Source organism: Elgaria multicarinata, chromosome 11 (genome assembly GCF_023053635.1).
Source record: "Elgaria multicarinata webbii isolate HBS135686 ecotype San Diego chromosome 11, rElgMul1.1.pri, whole genome shotgun sequence".
Taxonomy (NCBI): Eukaryota; Metazoa; Chordata; class Lepidosauria; order Squamata; family Anguidae; genus Elgaria; species Elgaria multicarinata.
In genome coordinates this window covers 12,381,575-12,400,495 of record NC_086181.1, presented here as the reverse complement: position 1 = coordinate 12,400,495, position 18,921 = coordinate 12,381,575, and the positions used below count along the sequence as shown (strand labels likewise).

The following is an 18,921-nucleotide window of genomic DNA, read 5'->3' as shown; positions in this document are numbered from 1 at the left end:
AGGCCATGGTTAGACCAGGCCTATACCCCGGGATCGTCCCAGGATCATCCCTGTGCATCCAAATGGCACACAGGGGATCCTGGGAGCAACCAGGGATGACCCCTCCATTTGCCTGGGATAATCCTTAGGTCTACCTCCATTTTCAGAAGCAGGGTAACAGACACAACAAACTATTTCATGCTGTGGACACACAAGTCATGTTGAACAATGTTGGTCACAGCAACCCACCTCCTCTTCATGGCAACACACCTTTTCTCTGCTGAACGTAGACGATTATTTTCCAAGAGGTACATTACCACAGATTTTTTTAACCACACATTTGAACTTGATCAGAGAAGGAATGGTAAAATCCCACATTACCACTTGGAAGGACAACTGAGAGACCATTAGCTCACCAAGTGTTTACATGCCCCCCTTGTATTAAGATACCACTTGGAAAATGGTTGTCTATATTTGACCTCTGTTTTCTGTTAGTCTCTTCACCCTCGCTTCCTTCTGGAATCCTTCCCCCCTTTTTGCTAAGTCCGTCCTTCCGCTCATACATCCCCCCTCCTCCCTCCCTTTTCCTCTTCCCGTGGCCTCCATCATCTCCTGACAGTGTGTTTCATTCATTGTCTTCTCTTTAGTGAGACCGGAGATACTTGTCAAAGCTAAGGAAGCTTTCCCGCTTGTGTTATGCTTATAAAGTGCCATGTAAATTTACGATGCTATAACAAGTGATTGCTATTACTGCCTTAAATAACAATTGATAGGTTTATGGGGCATGTTTTAAAATATTACCTCCCTCTGCTAGCAGGTGATAACCCATTTTCCCTTCCTTTTCTATACGTTAAGCCTTTCTTATGTAGATTGTTGTTGTCAGAGAGCAAGGGAATGAAGGTGGTTTCTAATGCTATGTGTTGCTACCAGAAATCTCTTCGACACGGTCAGGGCCCGTGTGGCTGTGGTTCACAGCCAAAATCAGCTTCCTTATGGGGATTGGTTGGATTGCATGATAATATGCAGGTCATGTGATCAGGAGGTGTAGCGCTGAAGTTGCTACTTAACCACCACATCTAGCCAAGCCATGTGAAACCACACTGCTGTATAACATATTTTATATGCGCCACCGGATCACTTCATCTCTAAACATGTGTCTGTAGTGGGAGCGTTAATAATAATCTTACATAAGAATGTGGTAGTGTGAGGTTTATTACTCAAGATCTACCAGACCAATTTTGCTCATTTTTGTTTTCGAGAAAGTTCAGAGTTCGAGCTTTAATAGCAATTAATTTCCTTCAGCCCAAACAGGCAGGGCAGCCCCTCCGCCAGCGGGATGACGAACAGCCCTGCTTGACCAATCAGTGTTCTGCCGAAGGATGGCCCTGGGCACAGCCACACATTTATGCTGTTGCTGCCAGTGAGGAGGGGGAAGTGGACGAAAGTGGCCAGTCGAGGCACACGAGGGTTGGGGCCAGGCCAGGCCAGTCTGCATGCAAATTTTAGAGGAGGGATTCACTAAATATGAGCCACATTTGCTTTATTCCTGAGCCCCTCTACAGTAAGGAGACTGAGGGGCAAAAGAGTGGAAAAGGAGCAGGACTACTAGTGCCCATGGCAACATGGTCTCAATAATAATAATAACCTGTCTGGCAAGGGGTAACAGTGGGCCAAAAGAAATACATTCGTACACAATGAGAACTGAAATCTAACCACCTGTCTCCAGCCCTAATAGTAGGAGAAAGAGTTGAACTAGAGACTTGGTCTGTTAACTGTTGGACTACATTAGCTCTATGAAGCCATCACAGCAGACTTCTTAGTATGTTGACCCAGTCATAACTGTGGGTGCATTGTTTGAGGATGCGTGTGTGTGTGTGTGTGTGTGTGTGTGCTGTTGATCAGGAGGGATGTATCTCCCACTCCAACTTCAGGGTCACTTCAAATGTTGCAAAATTCCTACAGACAGGCAAAGGTGAATGAGCGTGCAACTAGTAAAAGATGGCGTTTTGTATGATGATCTTACATGTGGCTGCTTGGCTGCTTGTATGTAATGACCAAACACTGGAAAGGGTTAGCTCAGCCCTCCCCCCAGATGTGTTGGACTACAACTCCCATAATCCCCCAGATCCTGGGAGTGGTAGTTCAGTACATCTAGAGGGCACCAGGTTGGGGAAGGCTGTGTTACCCGAGCAGTTTCTCGGTGTATGTATTGCTGGAAAAATGCATGCACATGCATTTGCTATAGGTTACCATCTACACAGGCATGGCATGTTAATGCCTGCGCTGGGATGCCTTCCCATGTGAATTTTTTGCAGGATTAGGAACATCACTCGGAAGTGGAGGAATAGAGTGAGAATTATTCTACCCTCTGTGTGAGTAACTGTACTAAGAAGCATAAACTCATTAAGGGCTAAACTAGACATGACTCCAGAGATCTATAACTGGGATCTCCTATGGTGTTATTTTTTGGGATGGGTGGGGAGGGGGGAGGTTTACTAAATAGCAGCTCCACACAGCAGCTTTGAAGACCGGGGAAGTAATGCTGAGGGCGGGCTGTTTAACCCTTTTTTCCACATGCTGTTTCCCTGATTTGAATCCCATTACCCTAAAGCTGCTTTAAGCTCAGTAGGGAGAAAAATGTCAGGGACTAGGTAAAGTATGTTAAAATGTGTTTGTTTTTTTTTAAAAGCAGCAAATAGTTGGCCACATATAAACATCTTTGAGGACAAGGCGCGGACAGCCCACCTGAAGCTTGCAGGGAGGAACTATTTGATCTGGAGGATGCACATGTATTGTTTGAGGAGCAAAATTGAAGAGAAAAAGCCTTACCCACTCTTAGAATCATAGAATAGCAGAGTTGGAAGGGGCCTACAAGGCCATCGAGTCCAACCCCCTGCTCAATGCAGGAATCCACCCTAAAGCATCCCTGACAGATGCTTGTCCAGGCACATCTGTATGCACGCTTGTATGCTTATACTTGGGCTGTGCTGGCAGCACTGTTTATAAACTCACTCTAGCAGAATCCTCCTGACCTCTTCAGGTCAGATAGTCTGGTCATGGCTTTAAAGCTCTGTACCCTTGATGCTGTCACCGTACAACTTCCTCTTCTACCACATCCTACATCACTGCCCTGGCTATGGGCAAGGCTAGCATCAAGGGTAGCCATGGCTGGCCGCCCGTTGAGGGCTCACACCCCACCATTGCAACCTGCTTGTTCATCTGATTCTCACTCTGGCACAGACAACATTGGAGGTGAGAAGGAGAAAGAGGGGATGCCACTCTGTGCTTGCACGCTGGCTCTCTGCCTGTCAAGCAAGCAAGTGGTACCAGTGATAAGAAAGATGGGGAGAACTCATAGCAGCTGGTGACCATGGTGGTGAGAATGTAGACTTACTGAAGAAGGGGCCCCATTGAGGGTGTCTTGCCCAAAGGTGTTCAGAAGCTTGGAGCTGGCACTGGCTACAGGGTTTTTTTATTGTATTTTGCACATCCACGTTGATGCATAAAATTAAAAAGGCTTCCTGCACATTCATGGTAACATACTTAAAGACAGACTACATGAACGTAAAAATGCAGCAGTGAGCATCAATGGAATTTCCAACAGCAATGCCACAGGAAAATAATCAGTTCAACATGTCATTTTGCAGTGCCAGCAAGCTGAAGGCAGCCACAGCTCAGGCAAGGGGGTAGCCAGGGGCTTTCTCTGAACCCCCAAACACCATAGGTTTAAATCTAAAAACCTGTCCTTGTGCTTCAGTACAATATTTTTTTGTAGAACCTAAAGCAGAGTCCTGGTTCAAATCACACCCTGGCACTCTTTCACCAAAGAGCAAATGAGTTTGAACAAGAGCTGTGTGGATGAACAGGCTACTGACTTGCTTGCCTTAACATTTTTTTAAAGCAAATTCTTTTCAGTGGTGATTGACAGCCACCGGTATTAGTCTTTGTGTGTCTGATTATTTTTAGACCTTTCTTGCCTCTAAAATTCAGATTATAATGTGGCAGAATTCACTTGCTAATAGACACTGTTAGATTTAATTTACTTCTTGTCTCACTTTAGATGAGGATCTTGACTTTCCTGCTCCAGACAACAGAGAAGATGCTGGAAATCTAGGGAAGACAGGTAAACGTTCTGTCCACACTGCAGCTGGCAAATGTCAGTTTTGGATCGGCTTCAAGTCCCCCATTCAGGATTGCATGACCGATTACATTTTTAAGGGGTACAACTCGGAATTTTAAAGTGTATCTCTAACAATATAATATGTGCATGAAAGGTACTTGTGTTTGGATACACATGAATAAGAGAGCAAAGTTTGGCTGCAGTTCTTTGTCAAATGTATACTTGGTGCAAACTTAGATTTGCTGCTACGCCACGTGATACGTGGAATGGCCCTCAGTCAGGTGTCTTTTGCTTTCTCCCTAACACTAAGAACCACAAGTAACTGAAGCTGATAGTGTTTGGTTAAAACTGGGGGTCACGACATCTTTCATCAAACCTGGATCATATTCTGTACTGATGGCCCTTGAGTTTGTTTGTTTTTGAAGGCTTTTTTGGACTATGATGGGTTACGCTACTAGGCACAATTCCCTTCTCCCAAATTTTACAAAAAAGAAAATATTGGAAGGTGCCTTTTTCTTTCCAACAGTTACTATCTTTTTCTTTTACTTTTCTTTTTTTGTAAGTTCTCTTATATGTAAGAGTAACTATGCCCTTCCTCCACTATCCTCAAAAGAGCACCTGTGTTATTTGGCAAGATGCAGATGTGCTTACATTTAATCAATCAATTAAAACCCAGATCATTAATCATCTAAAAATATATATTTAATCAGTTGACAGCCCTGTCTTGTTTCCTCCTGGAATTCTTGGGATAAGGCAGAAAAATTATCTGCAGGTATAGCCAAAGAGTAACATACATACAATCTTGGATCAGCACTTCAGTGCATAGTCAAGAGTACAAAAAATATTCTAGGGAAGGCAAGTCCCTGTATCCACTGTGGGGGTGTCTATATGATGCCATGTTGGAAGGTGATTTGCTCAGAACCCTGCAGCATCGCTGCTGCAAGGCGAAAACAAAAAGCTAGATGGTAGGAGGGAATGTGGGCTCTCTGGCCAGGAAAACCACAGCACAGGCAGCCATTTCCTTGTCAATGCCCTGCATTCCCGTGCTTACCCAGAGTTACGCCCACTTGTGGATTATTATTATTATTATTATTATTATTATTATTATTATTATTTATTTATTTATATAGCACCATCAATGTACATGGTGCTGTACAGAGTAAAACAGTAAATAGCAAGACCCTGCTGCATAGGCTTACATTCTAATAAAATCATAATAAAACAATAAGGAGGGGAAGAGAATGCAAACAGGCACAGGGTAGGGTAAACAGGCACTGGGTAGGGTAAAACTAACAGTATAAAGTCAGAACAAAATCAAGTTTTAAAAGCTTTAGGAAAAAGAAAAGTTTTTAGCTGAGCTTTAAAAGCTGCAGTTGAACTTGTAGTTCTCAAATGTTCTGGAAGAGCGTTCCAGGCATAAGGGGCAGCAGAAGAAAATAGACGAAGCCGAGCAAGGGAAGTAGAGACCCTTGGGCAGGTGATAAACATGGCATCAGAGGAGCGAAGAGCACGAGCGGGGCAATAGTGTGAGATGAGAGAGGAGAGATAGGAAGGAGCTAGACAGTCAAAAGCTTTGTAGGTCAACAGGAGAAGTTTATATTGGATTCTGAAGTGAATTGGAAGCCAATGAAGAGATTTCAGCAGTGGAGTAACATGGTCAGAGCGGCGAGCCAAGAAGATGGGAAAGGTCTGTTGGCTGGAAAGCTGGCCATTTTAATCAGTACGGATAACCCATACTGAAGCCGGGAAACAACGTGGTGACCTCAGAGCAAATCTAAAAGTCACGGTAAATTGAGACTTTGAAAACGTACCGTTTCAGGGCGGAAAGCCCAACATGGCTGCGAGTTGGAGGTTGCATCATATAAACAATGCAGTGCCACTGCGCAGCCACTACAGGATAATTACAGACCTCCCCTGGGGCACCTTCACACTTACCAGGGGAAGACAGCTGTGGGCATTGGGTGTTTTCTGCTGGTCCCCATCAAGCAGTACAAAATCTTTGCCCTTAAGCAAAAAGCAAAGAACGTGACCAGTCCTGATGGGAGCGGCGGGCCAACACATCTAACCTTGGCTATTATGCAAACTAAGCTAATTGGACTGATGCAGAATTTCCTAATTGCAAGAGAGTCGGTTGGCTTGTCACAGGACTTAAACATAGAAAGAAAGTTATATAGTACACCCCACTCCATCCCTAAATCTATGGTGTCTTCAGACTGACACATCAAGGTTGTTTACTTCCATCAGGCTGCCTGATTTAGCATCCTGTTGTTGCTTTGGATCGTCCTCCTTCCCCTACCCCCTCCTTGTTCAGGAAACAGGTACCAGAAGCCTTTGAGAAGGAGCCAGGCTCATAAAACGCAGGCAACAGAAGGCTGTAGGGGAAAGATCAGCCAGACAGTGAGGAAAACAAAAGAGGAAGAGCTCATGAAAAGAAAAGAAAAGTTATTGGGGGGGGGGGGGAGAGAAGAAGGTGAATGGAGAACCACTGAAAAACCAAAGATGGGGGTGGAAGGAGAGTCAGTGCTGCTGGTGCCAAGAGGAAGAGAGAGCTGGGAAAGGTCTGTTGGCTGGAAAGCTGGCCATTTTAATCAGTGCTTGCAGCCACCACTCACAGGGAGCCTGTCCTTCCAGAGTGCTCAGGGAGGGAGCCTTCATTCCCACCCTTGCTTTTTCCTTGAGAATTCAGGCCAGGCAGGAGCTAAGCGGAAAGCCTGTTTCCTGGACCCAGCCCTGTCCCACCTACCCGCCACCCTTGCTCACTCTCCCCACCCACCCACCTGCTTCTCTGCCTGCCAGAATTTGTGAGCCCAGTTCAGGAAAGAAGCACTTAGGTGGAGCTGCTTTGAGTTTCCTGCAGTTCTGGGTGTCGTCTTTTGCGCGCAGCACAGGAAACAGCAGCATGCAAGTAAACTATGGATCATCAAGGCCATTAAGCTAGGACTGCCATTCCCAACCTCTGGTGGGGCGGGAGAGGAAATGTTTAGTACCTACACCCTCAAGCCTTTAAGGAGTCCTAGACCACACTTTTTGAAGACCCACTATTGCAGGGCTTAATACCAAAAGAGGTATTGGGGCTCATGTTATCAAGTACTATGCTCTGTGAGCAAGATGTTCTGAGATGTGTGGAGTTGTGAGATGTGTGGAGATGGGCTATGATTTAGTCTGTGGTAAAGGAAATACACTCTTCGCACACTCAGAGATTATTTGCGTCATATGTTCCAAGGCTAAATGTTAGCCTTGAAAGTAGTTCTCAAAGCACATCTCTTCCTTAAAATAAACCCTGCACTGTTGGGGGTGTTTGGTTCCCCCTCCCCCCCCCCCAGCATTGCTTTTTAAAATTATGTTAATAGTTTCTAATATGCTTTTATTGTTGTTTTATTTATTACATTCATGTAAATCACCATAAAGGAAGGGAAGGGCACTATACAAGTAAATTATTGTAATCATTTTCCTTTCCTTTTTTTCTCCCAAACATTGTCTTAAATATTTAGCAGTTCAGGTTTAGCAAAATTTGTCTTTTTTCTTTTTTCTTTTTTAAGTTTCAGAGGAGCTAGTTTAGGGACCTCTGCTTTGGTCTAGAATAGAGTTTCCACTTAAATTTCTTCTGTGTTGCGGGAAGAGGTGCACTAACTAAATTGCTACTAGATTTTACATAAAGCAACATTTCAGGCCATTTTGGAGGCACTTGATCAGATAAAATACTCAAAAGAATTTTGCGGGAAACCCACGTTTGCTCTTGCCCCCCCCCACACACACACTCACCCACCCTAGTTGTTTAGCTTAGAATTGCCATCTTTCTTTCTCTCATTTTTTTAATGTCAACCTGTTGCTTTCCAGTGTGTTCATTTCATTTTTTTCCAGACCTGATTTTTCTTCACTTAAGATGCAATTGTAGTGCCAGCTTATCGAGTGTGGACTCATAAAGCACTATTGGGACTTTTCAAAGCTACTCTGCCTTTAATTAGAAGCTTCCTCCTTACTTTCTTTTTAGTACAGCAGTAAAATCAGTGCTGCTTAATTACTCTTTAATTTGTTTGTTCTTTTTCCCAGTAAGGGGAGACTTTCATTACTGGCCTGGTTCAGACTACATGCTAAACCATGCTGCTTAACCACAAAATGGTTAAGGGAATGCATAAACACTGTATTCTTCTTTAATTTGTATATTGCAAAATAGCAGTATTTTAAAAAATATTTTTAAAAAATATTTTGAAAAGAAAAAATGAGTGGAAACAGCAATTAAAGCTACCCCTTTGTGAGAAAAGGAACTAAATAACTAAAGAGGCAATTCATCATGGTCATGATCATTACTGTGGCCACATTGAACAGAAAGCAATTAGAGAAAGAGGCTGCTAGGAGGAAGCTTCTAATTAAAGTTGCAGAGGATCTTTGCTGAACAGGACTTAATGCATCAGCAATACTAAATTAGTCTAGTGTGGAAGCAACCATGGAAAGCTTTCCTTAATTGAAAATTAGGGCTGTGCATCGCTTCGGATCCGAATCCTAAATCTGAGGTGAATCAGGATGATTTGGAGGGCTTTGAAACAGATCCAAATTTAATCGAAACAGGTCCGAATCAGTCCAAAGCGAATCGGCATGATCCGAAACAATTTGGATTGATTTGGACCTTTTTTCAAGCACAGATAGACATGAAAATTGGCACCATGTTAGGGCTTAAGTAGGGCTTCAACTTTAAGTACATTGTTTGAAGCACATTGGTCCATCCCCTGAGTTTTAGGATTTTTTTTAAAAAAATTGAGGTTTTAAAATTATATGTTGTCATTTTTAAAGTTCAAGAGTTGAAACTTAGCACCATGTTAGCTCATAAATAGGGCTTTAGGCACGCCAAGGTTGAAGCATATAAGTTCATCCCCTGATTTTTAGGAATTTTTTTAAGTTTGAGGTTTTAATTTATTTTAAAAAAAGCTTTCATTTTTAAAGATCAAGAGATGAAACTTAGCACCATGAGAGCTCTTAAGTAGGGCTTTAGGCATGCCAAGTTTGAAGCATATCGGTTCATCCCTCGTTTTTTGGGAAATTTTTAAAGTTCAAACTCAAACCTCCTCATTGGGGTCTAGCACCTTGAGAAGCAACCAAGTTTCAGCGAGGGGGAAATGTAATTACAAATAAAGTCATGAAAATTAGCACCATGGTAGGGCTTCAGTAGGGCTTCAGCCATGCCAAGTTTGAAGCAGATCAGTTCAACCCTTGTTTTTTTATGGAATTTTATAAATGTGTGCTTTATTATTGTGTACTGCTTGTGCACAACACACAGCAGAGACACGCACACAAAGAAGAAGACACTCAGAAAGTAAACAACACAGAATTCACAGTGATGATGATGATGATGGTGATGATTGGCTGTGCTGCTTACATTGCAATAAGATGGACCCTAAAACAATCCTCCTTCTAGCCTCCTATTAAGGGGATGCCAAAGTACCTCTCCCTGTCTATGTTTCGAACCTCTGTGCCCGCTTTGCAGGGCCAATTTGTTTGCTTTCTGCCAGCCTCTCTGGGCCAGCCTGCCTCTCTGCCCTTCTGGTGCCTGGGAGTTGTAGATGGGCTGGGTGGGTCAACCCCACAAGCCTATGGCATACTTGCTCCCAGTGCTCCATGGCCATAGCTGCCTGCTGCCTCTTCTCCTCTGTGCCCACCTTGCAGGGGTGGTTTATTTGCTTTCTGCTGGCCTCTCTGTGCCCACCTGCATAGCTGCTTCTCTGCCTCCCTGCCTGCCTGAGCACCTGCACACTTCTCCAGTATGATCTGTCTCGTCCCGCCTTGCAGGGCTGGTTTGTGTTTCTGGCTTTGCTTTGACTCAATTTCTGAGGCACATTGCTCCCAGCCAGGTAATGTGTATATTGCAGGCAGCTTTGTACTTTCCCTGTTTCTCTATGAATGGGAAGAGCCTGAGGATGTGTCACCTTCAGAACAAACAAAAGAGAAGTAGGGGAGATTTGCACTTGAAGGGGTAGTGTGAGCTTGAATGAATACACACCTTCTCAAATTGCTCTTTGCTTTGAGTGGCTGCTTTAATTGTTTCCTTGAAAAATCAAATTTTTAGCAGTGGATTACAGAAATTCCACTAAACAGATGTGTATGAAATTTGGCACACATGAGTACCTCCAGGACATCCGTAAGGTGTCCAACATACATGTTTGTCTCATGAAAAATAAGAAGTTATAGCACTTTGCTTTGACTGGTTTGCCTGAAAAAAATCACAATTTTAGCATTGGATTACAGGAAAACCACTGCACAGATGTGTCTGAAATTTGGCACACATGAGCACCTCCAGGTCACCAACGTTCATGTTTCTAACTTAAAAAATAAAAAAGTTATAGGCATTTATTTTTTCCAATGCAAGTCTATGGAAAAATGAAAAAAAAAATGAATAATTTGGACATCCGAATCTTGATTTGGATCTGAAGCAAGGCGGACTGGGTCTGAATCGATCCAAAGTGAATCGGGCTCAATTCGGAAGGTCTGAATCGGGATCCAAAGCAAATCAGGGAGGTCCATGCACAGCAAATGAAAATTACGTTGTTTGGGAAATTATGAGGCTGAAATTGGCTCCTGTTTACCAGTTTCTTATTCAGCATAGACCTTCATTGGCAGCCTGAATAAAGAACTCACATTTGCCCACCTCTGCACTCCAAAATGAGCTTCCTTGCACCCGTTCCAAATCATATACAACCATTTATTAGGGACTGCAGTGCTTTCCCTTCCCTTATACATAGGTATATTAGCAATGATTGGCATGGGGATATCTCACTTGGGAGTGACTTGTTCCAAAATGAAGCATTAAGCTGGAGATAATGCTGGGGAATTGTGGTCACTGAATCAATCCTGGGAGCGTTATGATTTAGAGCCGCACAAAATTAATTTTGGCATGCAGATATGAGTAAACTTTTTATTCAGGCTGCTCAAGTAGCTCCGCGTTGCATAAGGAACCGGGAACTAGGAGCCAAGTTCAGCCTCCTGGGCAAAGCCTGAAATAATATGAAGCTGACCGGGACAAATTTGACGGTGGGGTAGTGATGGTGAGATTAAAATTAAAAACAGAAGGGAGGAAAACTAGTGTGACTCCTGAACGTCCCTGTTTATGGTTGCCTAGCAATAAGCCCCATGCTTGCCTTCTCTTTTTAGATCAGAAGTTCTGAGCCCTGCGCAATTGTTTAATTTTCTACATGAGCTCCTTGACTCTCTTCCCAGTTTTGTACATGAACCCTTGTTCCCTTTTCAATATCTCACGTGAAAGAAGCAGACCTACTTTCTTTCGTGTACTGGTGCCGAGACATGCGTTCTCCCTGCTCTGCCATTACCCATTTCCACAAATGCCCCTTGCATATTTAGTTAATCTAAAACTGGCGACGCTAATCTAGACGGTTTCTTACTATGATGTCCCTTACCCCCAGTTCAGAGTGGGCTTCGCCTCCCCACTTTGTCATGTGTGGCTTCTAGTCTATAACACAGCCAGGACTCCATTAGTGGCAATGGGTTTGCTCCAAATTTTGAGCAAAACGTATTAAAAACCTGGCCAGGACACTGAGAAGGGCCCCTTTAACTGTTTTTTTGGGGGGTGGGGTGGGGGTTGAATTAGTAGACTGCACCAGGGCCATCTTATGAAAACCACCGGCCCTTGGCCAGGCCTTCAATAGCCTCCTTGGTAACCTGAACAGCCTCTATATTTGCTGTCAGATAAAAAAAAGTCAAGTGCAGGGCCAGGTACAGATATAGGGCGGATCCGCACGTCGGCCCCAGAGCGCATTTATGCGACTCTAGGGCACCCCAGAAACGATAGTCTGTACTTGCCTGTAAAAAGAAACTAGGAAGAGACGGAGACAACGACGACGCTGCCGCCACCCAGCTCTCCCTGGCCGGCTCGGAGAGCTCTTTTTGAAGAAGGCGGGAGTAGAGAGCTTCTTCCGCTGTCCACCCAACCTTCTTCCGCCGAGCTCTCCGTCCCGGTCGAGGAGCCGGCCAGGGAGACCTGGGCGGCGGCGGCGGCGGCTCCGTCTCTTCCTAGTTTCTTTTTAAAGGCAAGTACAGACTATCGTTTCTGGGGTGCCCTAGAGTCGCATAAATGCGCTCTGGGGCCGACGTGTGGATCCGCCCCTCAATTATTTCACAGTCTTTTGTGAACCGCTCAGAGGTTGGTGACTATTGGACGTATGGAAATGTAATGAATGAATGAAAGAATTAATAAAAACCTTTCCATAGATCACCTGAATGGACTATTTTTATTTATTTATTTACATACCGTATTTTCACCCCGGTCCTCAGCCAAAAAAGGCTCTCGGAGCGGCTTACAATCAATTAGCAAAGAAGTCAGTCTATGGTTTGAGAAGGTCTGCTATAACCTTTCCTCAACCCCTCTTCTCTGTCTTTGGTTCTAGAAGGATTCATAAGACATTATGCAAATTACTATCAAGGTCTGTGGGACTGTACTAGTGGCCACCAAGATGAATTATCCTTCCAGCGGGGAGATTTAATATACATCATCAGCAAGGTATGTTTGAGATACAGTTTTACCACCACAGCTTCAAGCCCAGGAGTTCCACTCCTCCAAAGGAAAGGGATAAACTTGTTAAACATTAAGGGTGCATCTCAAAATTGTGGGGAGGAAGGTTGTGACTTTGGCTCTTCTGCATGGTCAGTCAAACTGTGACCCAACCTCATTTTAAGGTTTCTGTGTGTTTTGATGACAACGCCGTGATGCCCTGTCTGCACATAAGGGCCCTCTCCCCCTGCAACTTATTTGCTTTTCTGTGGGGGAATTAAACTTGCTGCCTAAAGCATACTCTCCTGCTGTTGGTTGAAAATTCTGAATACATGTGCAGTACAGTGCAGGAGAAGGGAAACGCAGAGCCTCCGAAGACTACAAAATAGCAGGTTTTTCTATGTCAGGCTGGAAAAAAGCAGCTTTGCTGATGTTGCCACTTAATTATTTTAACAACACTAAATAAACATTCCTGCTTTGGAGTTGTAATGAGGGGGGGAATGAATGGAAGGCTGGGCGTGTGAGCATGGTGAGATGTTTTCTTTGCCATGATGTTTACCAATAAATAAATGTCTTGATGGTGTGGTTGTTGGGTGTAGCAAGGATGCCAGTGGAGAAAAGCAAGCTCTAGGGCAGCCTTCCCCAGCCTGGTGCCCTCCAGATGAGTTGGACCACAACTCCTATCATACCCAGCCACCTTGGCCATTGGCCAGGCTGGCTTGAGGTGATGGGAATTGCTGTCCAACACATCTGGAGGGCACCAGATTTGGAGAGGATTCATTTGCAGTTCACGCAAACCAGCAGTGAAAACAGTGAACTGGTCAACCAGCCTAGCCAGCCTCTTCCATGAGCTGAGTGTCTGCCCTAAAATATTTCCCAGAAACCTCTGCAACACATCGTAGGTAGACTCTGGCTCCTCAACAAATGAATCAATGTGGAAAAGTTCCCTGAAGTTAGAAGATTTTGAAAACCATAAACCTACTCTCTCTCTCTCTCTCTCTCTCTCTCTCTCTCTCTCTCTCTCTCTCTCTCTCTCTCTCTCTGCCCATCCCTGCCCACCCCCCACCCACCCCCATCTCCCTCCTCCCTGACCTAGAAAGTTGCTTTTTAGAAAACTCTTCCTTCTTTTCAGGTTGACATGCCGCACAGCAGAGTTTGTCTCGGTAATAGGCTGAGCGTGTGTGTAATCACTCAAGAATTGCAAGGGTAATTGAGTTGCTTGGTCAGGTGTGAGGTAGGGGTGAGGGGAACGTAGAAGTGCAGGTTGAGGGAGTGTGGTGATGTGAAATCCTTTCTTTGCCACAAATGTACAGGTGAATAAATTGGCTGATTTTTAAATGCACAGATGAATACATTCACCTAAACAAGGGTCCAGCTCTGGGCAGTCAGATTTCAGGATCCAGAGAATGCTAAAATCTGTCAGGTATACTCAAAAGCAGACAAGAGTTAACATGCATGGCAGCTATTAGGGAAAAGAAGCAGGAGCTTCGGTTGTGTCTTCCCAGTAGAGTTGTGTTGTCTAAACTGAGGCGTGAACTCCATAGCTTAGCACAACCTATTTGTCCTTGAAAGCCACATCAGGTGTCTGCTGGGGTGGCAGATGGAGCGCATGTGCATGCATGGGCATGCACTCATTCCCACATACACACACTCATTCACTCTCACATACTCATTCGCAAACTCAGACATGTGCAAATACACACATTCACATATTGATACACACACACATATTCACACACAGACACTCATCCCCCCTTATACACACACATACACACACACACACACACACACATGACACATATGCTTCCCTCTGCCCCATGAAAGGGCTTTCACTTGCTAGTGCTAGCAAGGGAAACGGTTCCCTTAGGAACATAGGATAACTTGGGTCCAGATATCAAGCTGACTGCCTTCCCCTATTTACACCTAGTTGACCCTTGAGATCTTCCAAGGAGGCCTTATCGGTCAGTTGTTGTAAATTGTCCAGAGAGCTTTGGCTATTGGGTGGAATAGAAATGAAATAAATAATAAATAATAATAGTTCCACGACCAACAGAGTGTCGCCTAGTAATAGTTCTTGAGTGGGCCTTCTCGGTAGTGGCACCCATGCGCTCTAACACCCTCCCACATGTTGTTCAAGAGGCAGAAAGTGTGTCCAGCTTGTAAAAAAAAAATTACATATTTTGTTGTTTTTGTTTTTCTTGTTCTTTTACTGTCTATAGGTTTTATACTGTATTTTATATATGTGTATATTGTGAACTGCTTAGAGATCTTAGGAGATGGGTAGGAAACAGATAGACCATGAGCCACATAGCCCATGAGCCACATGTGTTAAAAGGGTCAAGATTAGCATTCAAATAAAATAATTTTAATCCTTCATAGCTGCTCTGGATGCCTTTTTAAACACTTTCCTTCCTGTCATGGGGAATTCCAGGTAGCAAAAATACCCCCTGCTCTTCTCAAAGTAGCCCATCCTTGTTTTAGGATATCGAGTGGTATAAAAGTAGTATAATGAAATAAATAATAGGAACATAGGAGGCTGCCTTATACTGAGTCCACCTGTTGGTCCACCTAGCCCAGTATTGTTGATGCTGACTGCAGCAGCTCTCCAGGTTTTCAGGCAAGTGTTTTTCCATCCCTACCTGGAGATGCCGGGGATTGAAACTGGGACTTTCTGCATGCAATGCATCTGCTTTACCGTTGAGCCTTCTCTCTCTCAGGAAGGATTGGAGAGAAGATATGGGCTTCCCTAGCTCTAGGAAGGAACATTCTGGGTGGGATCCCCACAGCTCTGTTGCATGTGGACCTCGGGCTGTGAATTGTGAACCCCTGACCTAGGGCTTTATAGGCCTGTGATTGGCCCTTAGGGATCAGCTGACTAGATGCACAGGCATGCTGGTACTGTGGTGCCCTCGAAATCCAGAATTCAGCTTTCCAGGCTTGCAGTAGAAACAGTGCACTGGTGATACAGGAGGTTCTGTGCCCTTCCAGTGTTCTGGAGCCTGGCAGCTGCCTGAGGGTGTTGGGTGCTGATGCCAGACCTGATGAGCAACCACAGAAAGAACTTTTGTATCACCGCACATCTTCTGAAGTGCAGTGTTTTCCTATCAAATCAGTTCACACATTCAGCTGCGAGTAATCAAGCAGTAAGAAATCAAGTGTAGAAATTAAGTGTTTACATCATCTATGAACCAACCCTCACACATATGAGCCAATTTTCACTACTGAATGAATATGTTGCAAAATTGTGAGTGGCGGCACACATGGCGGCATAGATGGTCAGTTGCTGGTTTTAGAACACCTATCTGTCATCTCTTGGCTGATGTGATGTCATTCCAAATGAGAATTCGGTTGTTAAATAATTGGCCATTGAGATAGAGAATTGAGGAGATGAGATTAGTTGGAAGGCCTTTCAACTTAAATTAATGGTATACAAATACACATACTTAAAAATCATATGTGCAATAATATTAATTCTTCTTTTTCTTCTTCATTTTCAAGGTGGCCTCCTCCTCCTCCTCCTCACTTTCCCTGGGTTCCACATAACTAGTCACTGTGAATGTTTTAACAGCTTTCCAGTCTTTAATCATCCATTCAATTCAGTTTTTTCCCATCCCATTGCCAATATTTAGCATTAATCATTTGTGCTGATGTTAAGATTTCTAATCATTTCTTCCAGTTTACATGGGTCTAACCCTTTGAAATAATTCAGTGGTGCTCTCTTGGCTGGTCTGTACTCATTCTTTGATTAACTATGTATTCAAGAATGATTTTGTTTTTTTTCCAGAATACACTATTTCAGAATTCTAAAATAATTATTTTTAAGATCTTCCACATAGGTTTCAAATTAACAGTTTGTCTACAATCCTCCAAATTAAAATCATTTATTACTGTGTAGATATGGCAGATCTCTATGTGAAGCAGCATGCATGTTCTAGTGATGTCTATCTTACTTTCGTGCTTTCTTTCTTTCTTTCTTTTCTTCCGCCACGTGAGAATATGACCTGGTTTTAACTTCCTTCGGTGGCTTCGGATTAGGGCTCCACCACAACTTCCTCACGTGTAACCAATTGGTCCTCCGTGTCTTCCTTTCGTAAATTACTTTGCGTGGCAACAGAACTCGCCTATGACGTCCAAGAAACTGAGGCTGAATAAAGCTTGGCAGAGTGGGGGTGGGGACAGTTGCGAAGCAGGAGGGGTGGGAGAGCGAGAGAAAAAGGTGTTTGAAAAGCCTGTTCACTCAGCTGCATTTTAATTTCCTTTTCAATCTTGTCCCAATTAATTTTGCAGAATTAATCTCGCCGAAGCAAGCATGGCAGTGGAGCAGAGGCTGGCTGGCTTTTCCTTTTTTTCCCCTTCTTTTTTTTTTAAAGCAGCGCAGTCGCTGTGCCTTGAACATGAAATAGTAGCTAATATAAAAATCCATCTGGTGTTGTTTGGAATGCATGCCGTCTGCTGCTAAGGTCCTGTCTGACATTTCATGCATCAGCCGTGGGGAGACGTGATTTTGGGCTGGGAGGGGGGAGGTTAGTTGGCTGAAATTCAACAGCAAGCAGGAAAGACCCATCTAATCTTGCTACTGGGGCAAGGGGAACTGACTTCATGAGCCTCATATATTTACTCTAAAATTGTTTTTGATGGAAGGTGGATTCTTCTTCTTCAGCATCATGGATAATCCCAGTTAGGACAGTGAAAAGGGTCCCAATTAGCATCAAAATTCAAAGTTGCATTCAGTATTGTTAAATGTGAATAATCAGTGAACAATCTCGAATCATGCAAAGACTCAGGTTCCGTTGAAAAACTGGTTCTATGTGCATAATGAAAGATCTTTTCACCAGTGACACCCAGTGGGCTCTTTCACACATTACATAGCAACAAACCCAGGTTTGCCGGCAAGTGGATGCTTAAGAACATAAGAAGAGCCATGCTGGATCAGACCAAGGTTTGTCTAGTCCAGCATTCTGTTCACACAGTGGCCAACCAGCTGTTGATGGGAAACCCACGAACAAGACATGCTAGGGCCAAATTATAGGTTATATAGAAAAGTGTGTAATAGTCCCTTTTTAACAGGAGAAAGCCACATTGGACAGAGGGCAATTGGGGATGCTCAACCTTTCCCTCACCCACTGTTTCTCTGCTCCAAATTGTATTTCCAATCAGCTTTTCCTGTGGAAAAGGGGGCCTTTAGGCTACCGTTACATGCATTTGTATGTAATATGTAGTTTGGTCATCATATTCCTACTTTACATACTTTACATTTTTAAGTGCACTTTAAAAGGTGTAGCAGATGTACACCTAAAAGATAGTATGTTGATAGTATCTTAAGTTCTAATCTGAAATTTGAACTGAAGAGGGTTTCACAAGCTCTCTGATCCTGAACATGTCTTTAAAAATGGTAATTTATCTTTTCCTAACTCAACTTTTTCAATATTCCCAGTTATCAGTTCAATTGAACTGAGGAATTTAAAGGGAAAACAAAGTAGAAGAGAATTGAATTTGGCAGACACTTCACATTTTTGCCTTGAAATACATCAGCAGAATAATAAATCAACAATACATCAAGTGATTTCGTTTTGTTTAAGTATTGTTAAAGCCAACATTTAAAAGCATTTCATTTAAGTCAAATATTCGAATTGTAAAGGTTTGCCAAATTTTATTTTGATTTCACCTCTCTGTGGGATATATCCCTTGCCAATATTGTTAATGTGAGAATGAGAAAGAAAGCAATGTACCCATGCATATACCTATTAATTCCAGGTTACGTTCCAGAAAAGTCGGTGAAAGTTTTTCTTTGGATCTACTGATATGGGAAATGCAAATACCAATTTAAGCATAAATCTACCCTAGGTTTTGATGGTTTCTGACTCAAGTTTTTCTCTTCAAAGCTGGCAACAATTCTAAAATATTGTGTTGGAGTGCAAAACCTTTGGAAAAAATGTGAGCTTCTGGAGATGCCACATTTAAATTTGAGAACGCAAGTCAGCGGTGTGAATGTGGATTGTGTTGTCTTAGGCATTCATAAGTCTGGTTCAACACCTGTAAATCCACTCAACCTACAGAAAAGAATTATGTGAACTAGCCCTCAGAGTCATGTAAGGGAAAAGTGAGGGCAGGGTCCAGACTGCCGCAGAGCTTCTACCGAAGTGGCAGTATTAAAGTGCATAGCCTCCAACAACCGTGTGAAATACAAGGACCTCTTCTTGAAACCTTAATAGTCTCAATGTTAAGACAAGACATTATTTATATTGTGAAGTGGCAGGTGCAGGACTGAAGCCTTCATGGGAGCCATGAATGTCTGCTGACCAGGGAGCAGTTGTCTATACTAGATGTT

At 43.4% G+C, this 18,921-nt stretch overlaps 1 protein-coding gene across 1 annotated transcript in view; it reads left to right on the top strand.

The window, feature by feature from the left end:
* Positions 1-18,921, top strand: part of SKAP1 (src kinase associated phosphoprotein 1) — a 385,397-nt gene that overhangs the window by 323,646 nt on the left and 42,830 nt on the right. Inside the window, exons 10-11 of the mRNA XM_063138165.1 lie at positions 4,040-4,102; positions 12,490-12,602. Of these exons, the coding sequence (XP_062994235.1) occupies positions 4,040-4,102; positions 12,490-12,602 (176 nt within the window). The remainder of the gene's footprint in view (positions 1-4,039; positions 4,103-12,489; positions 12,603-18,921) is intronic.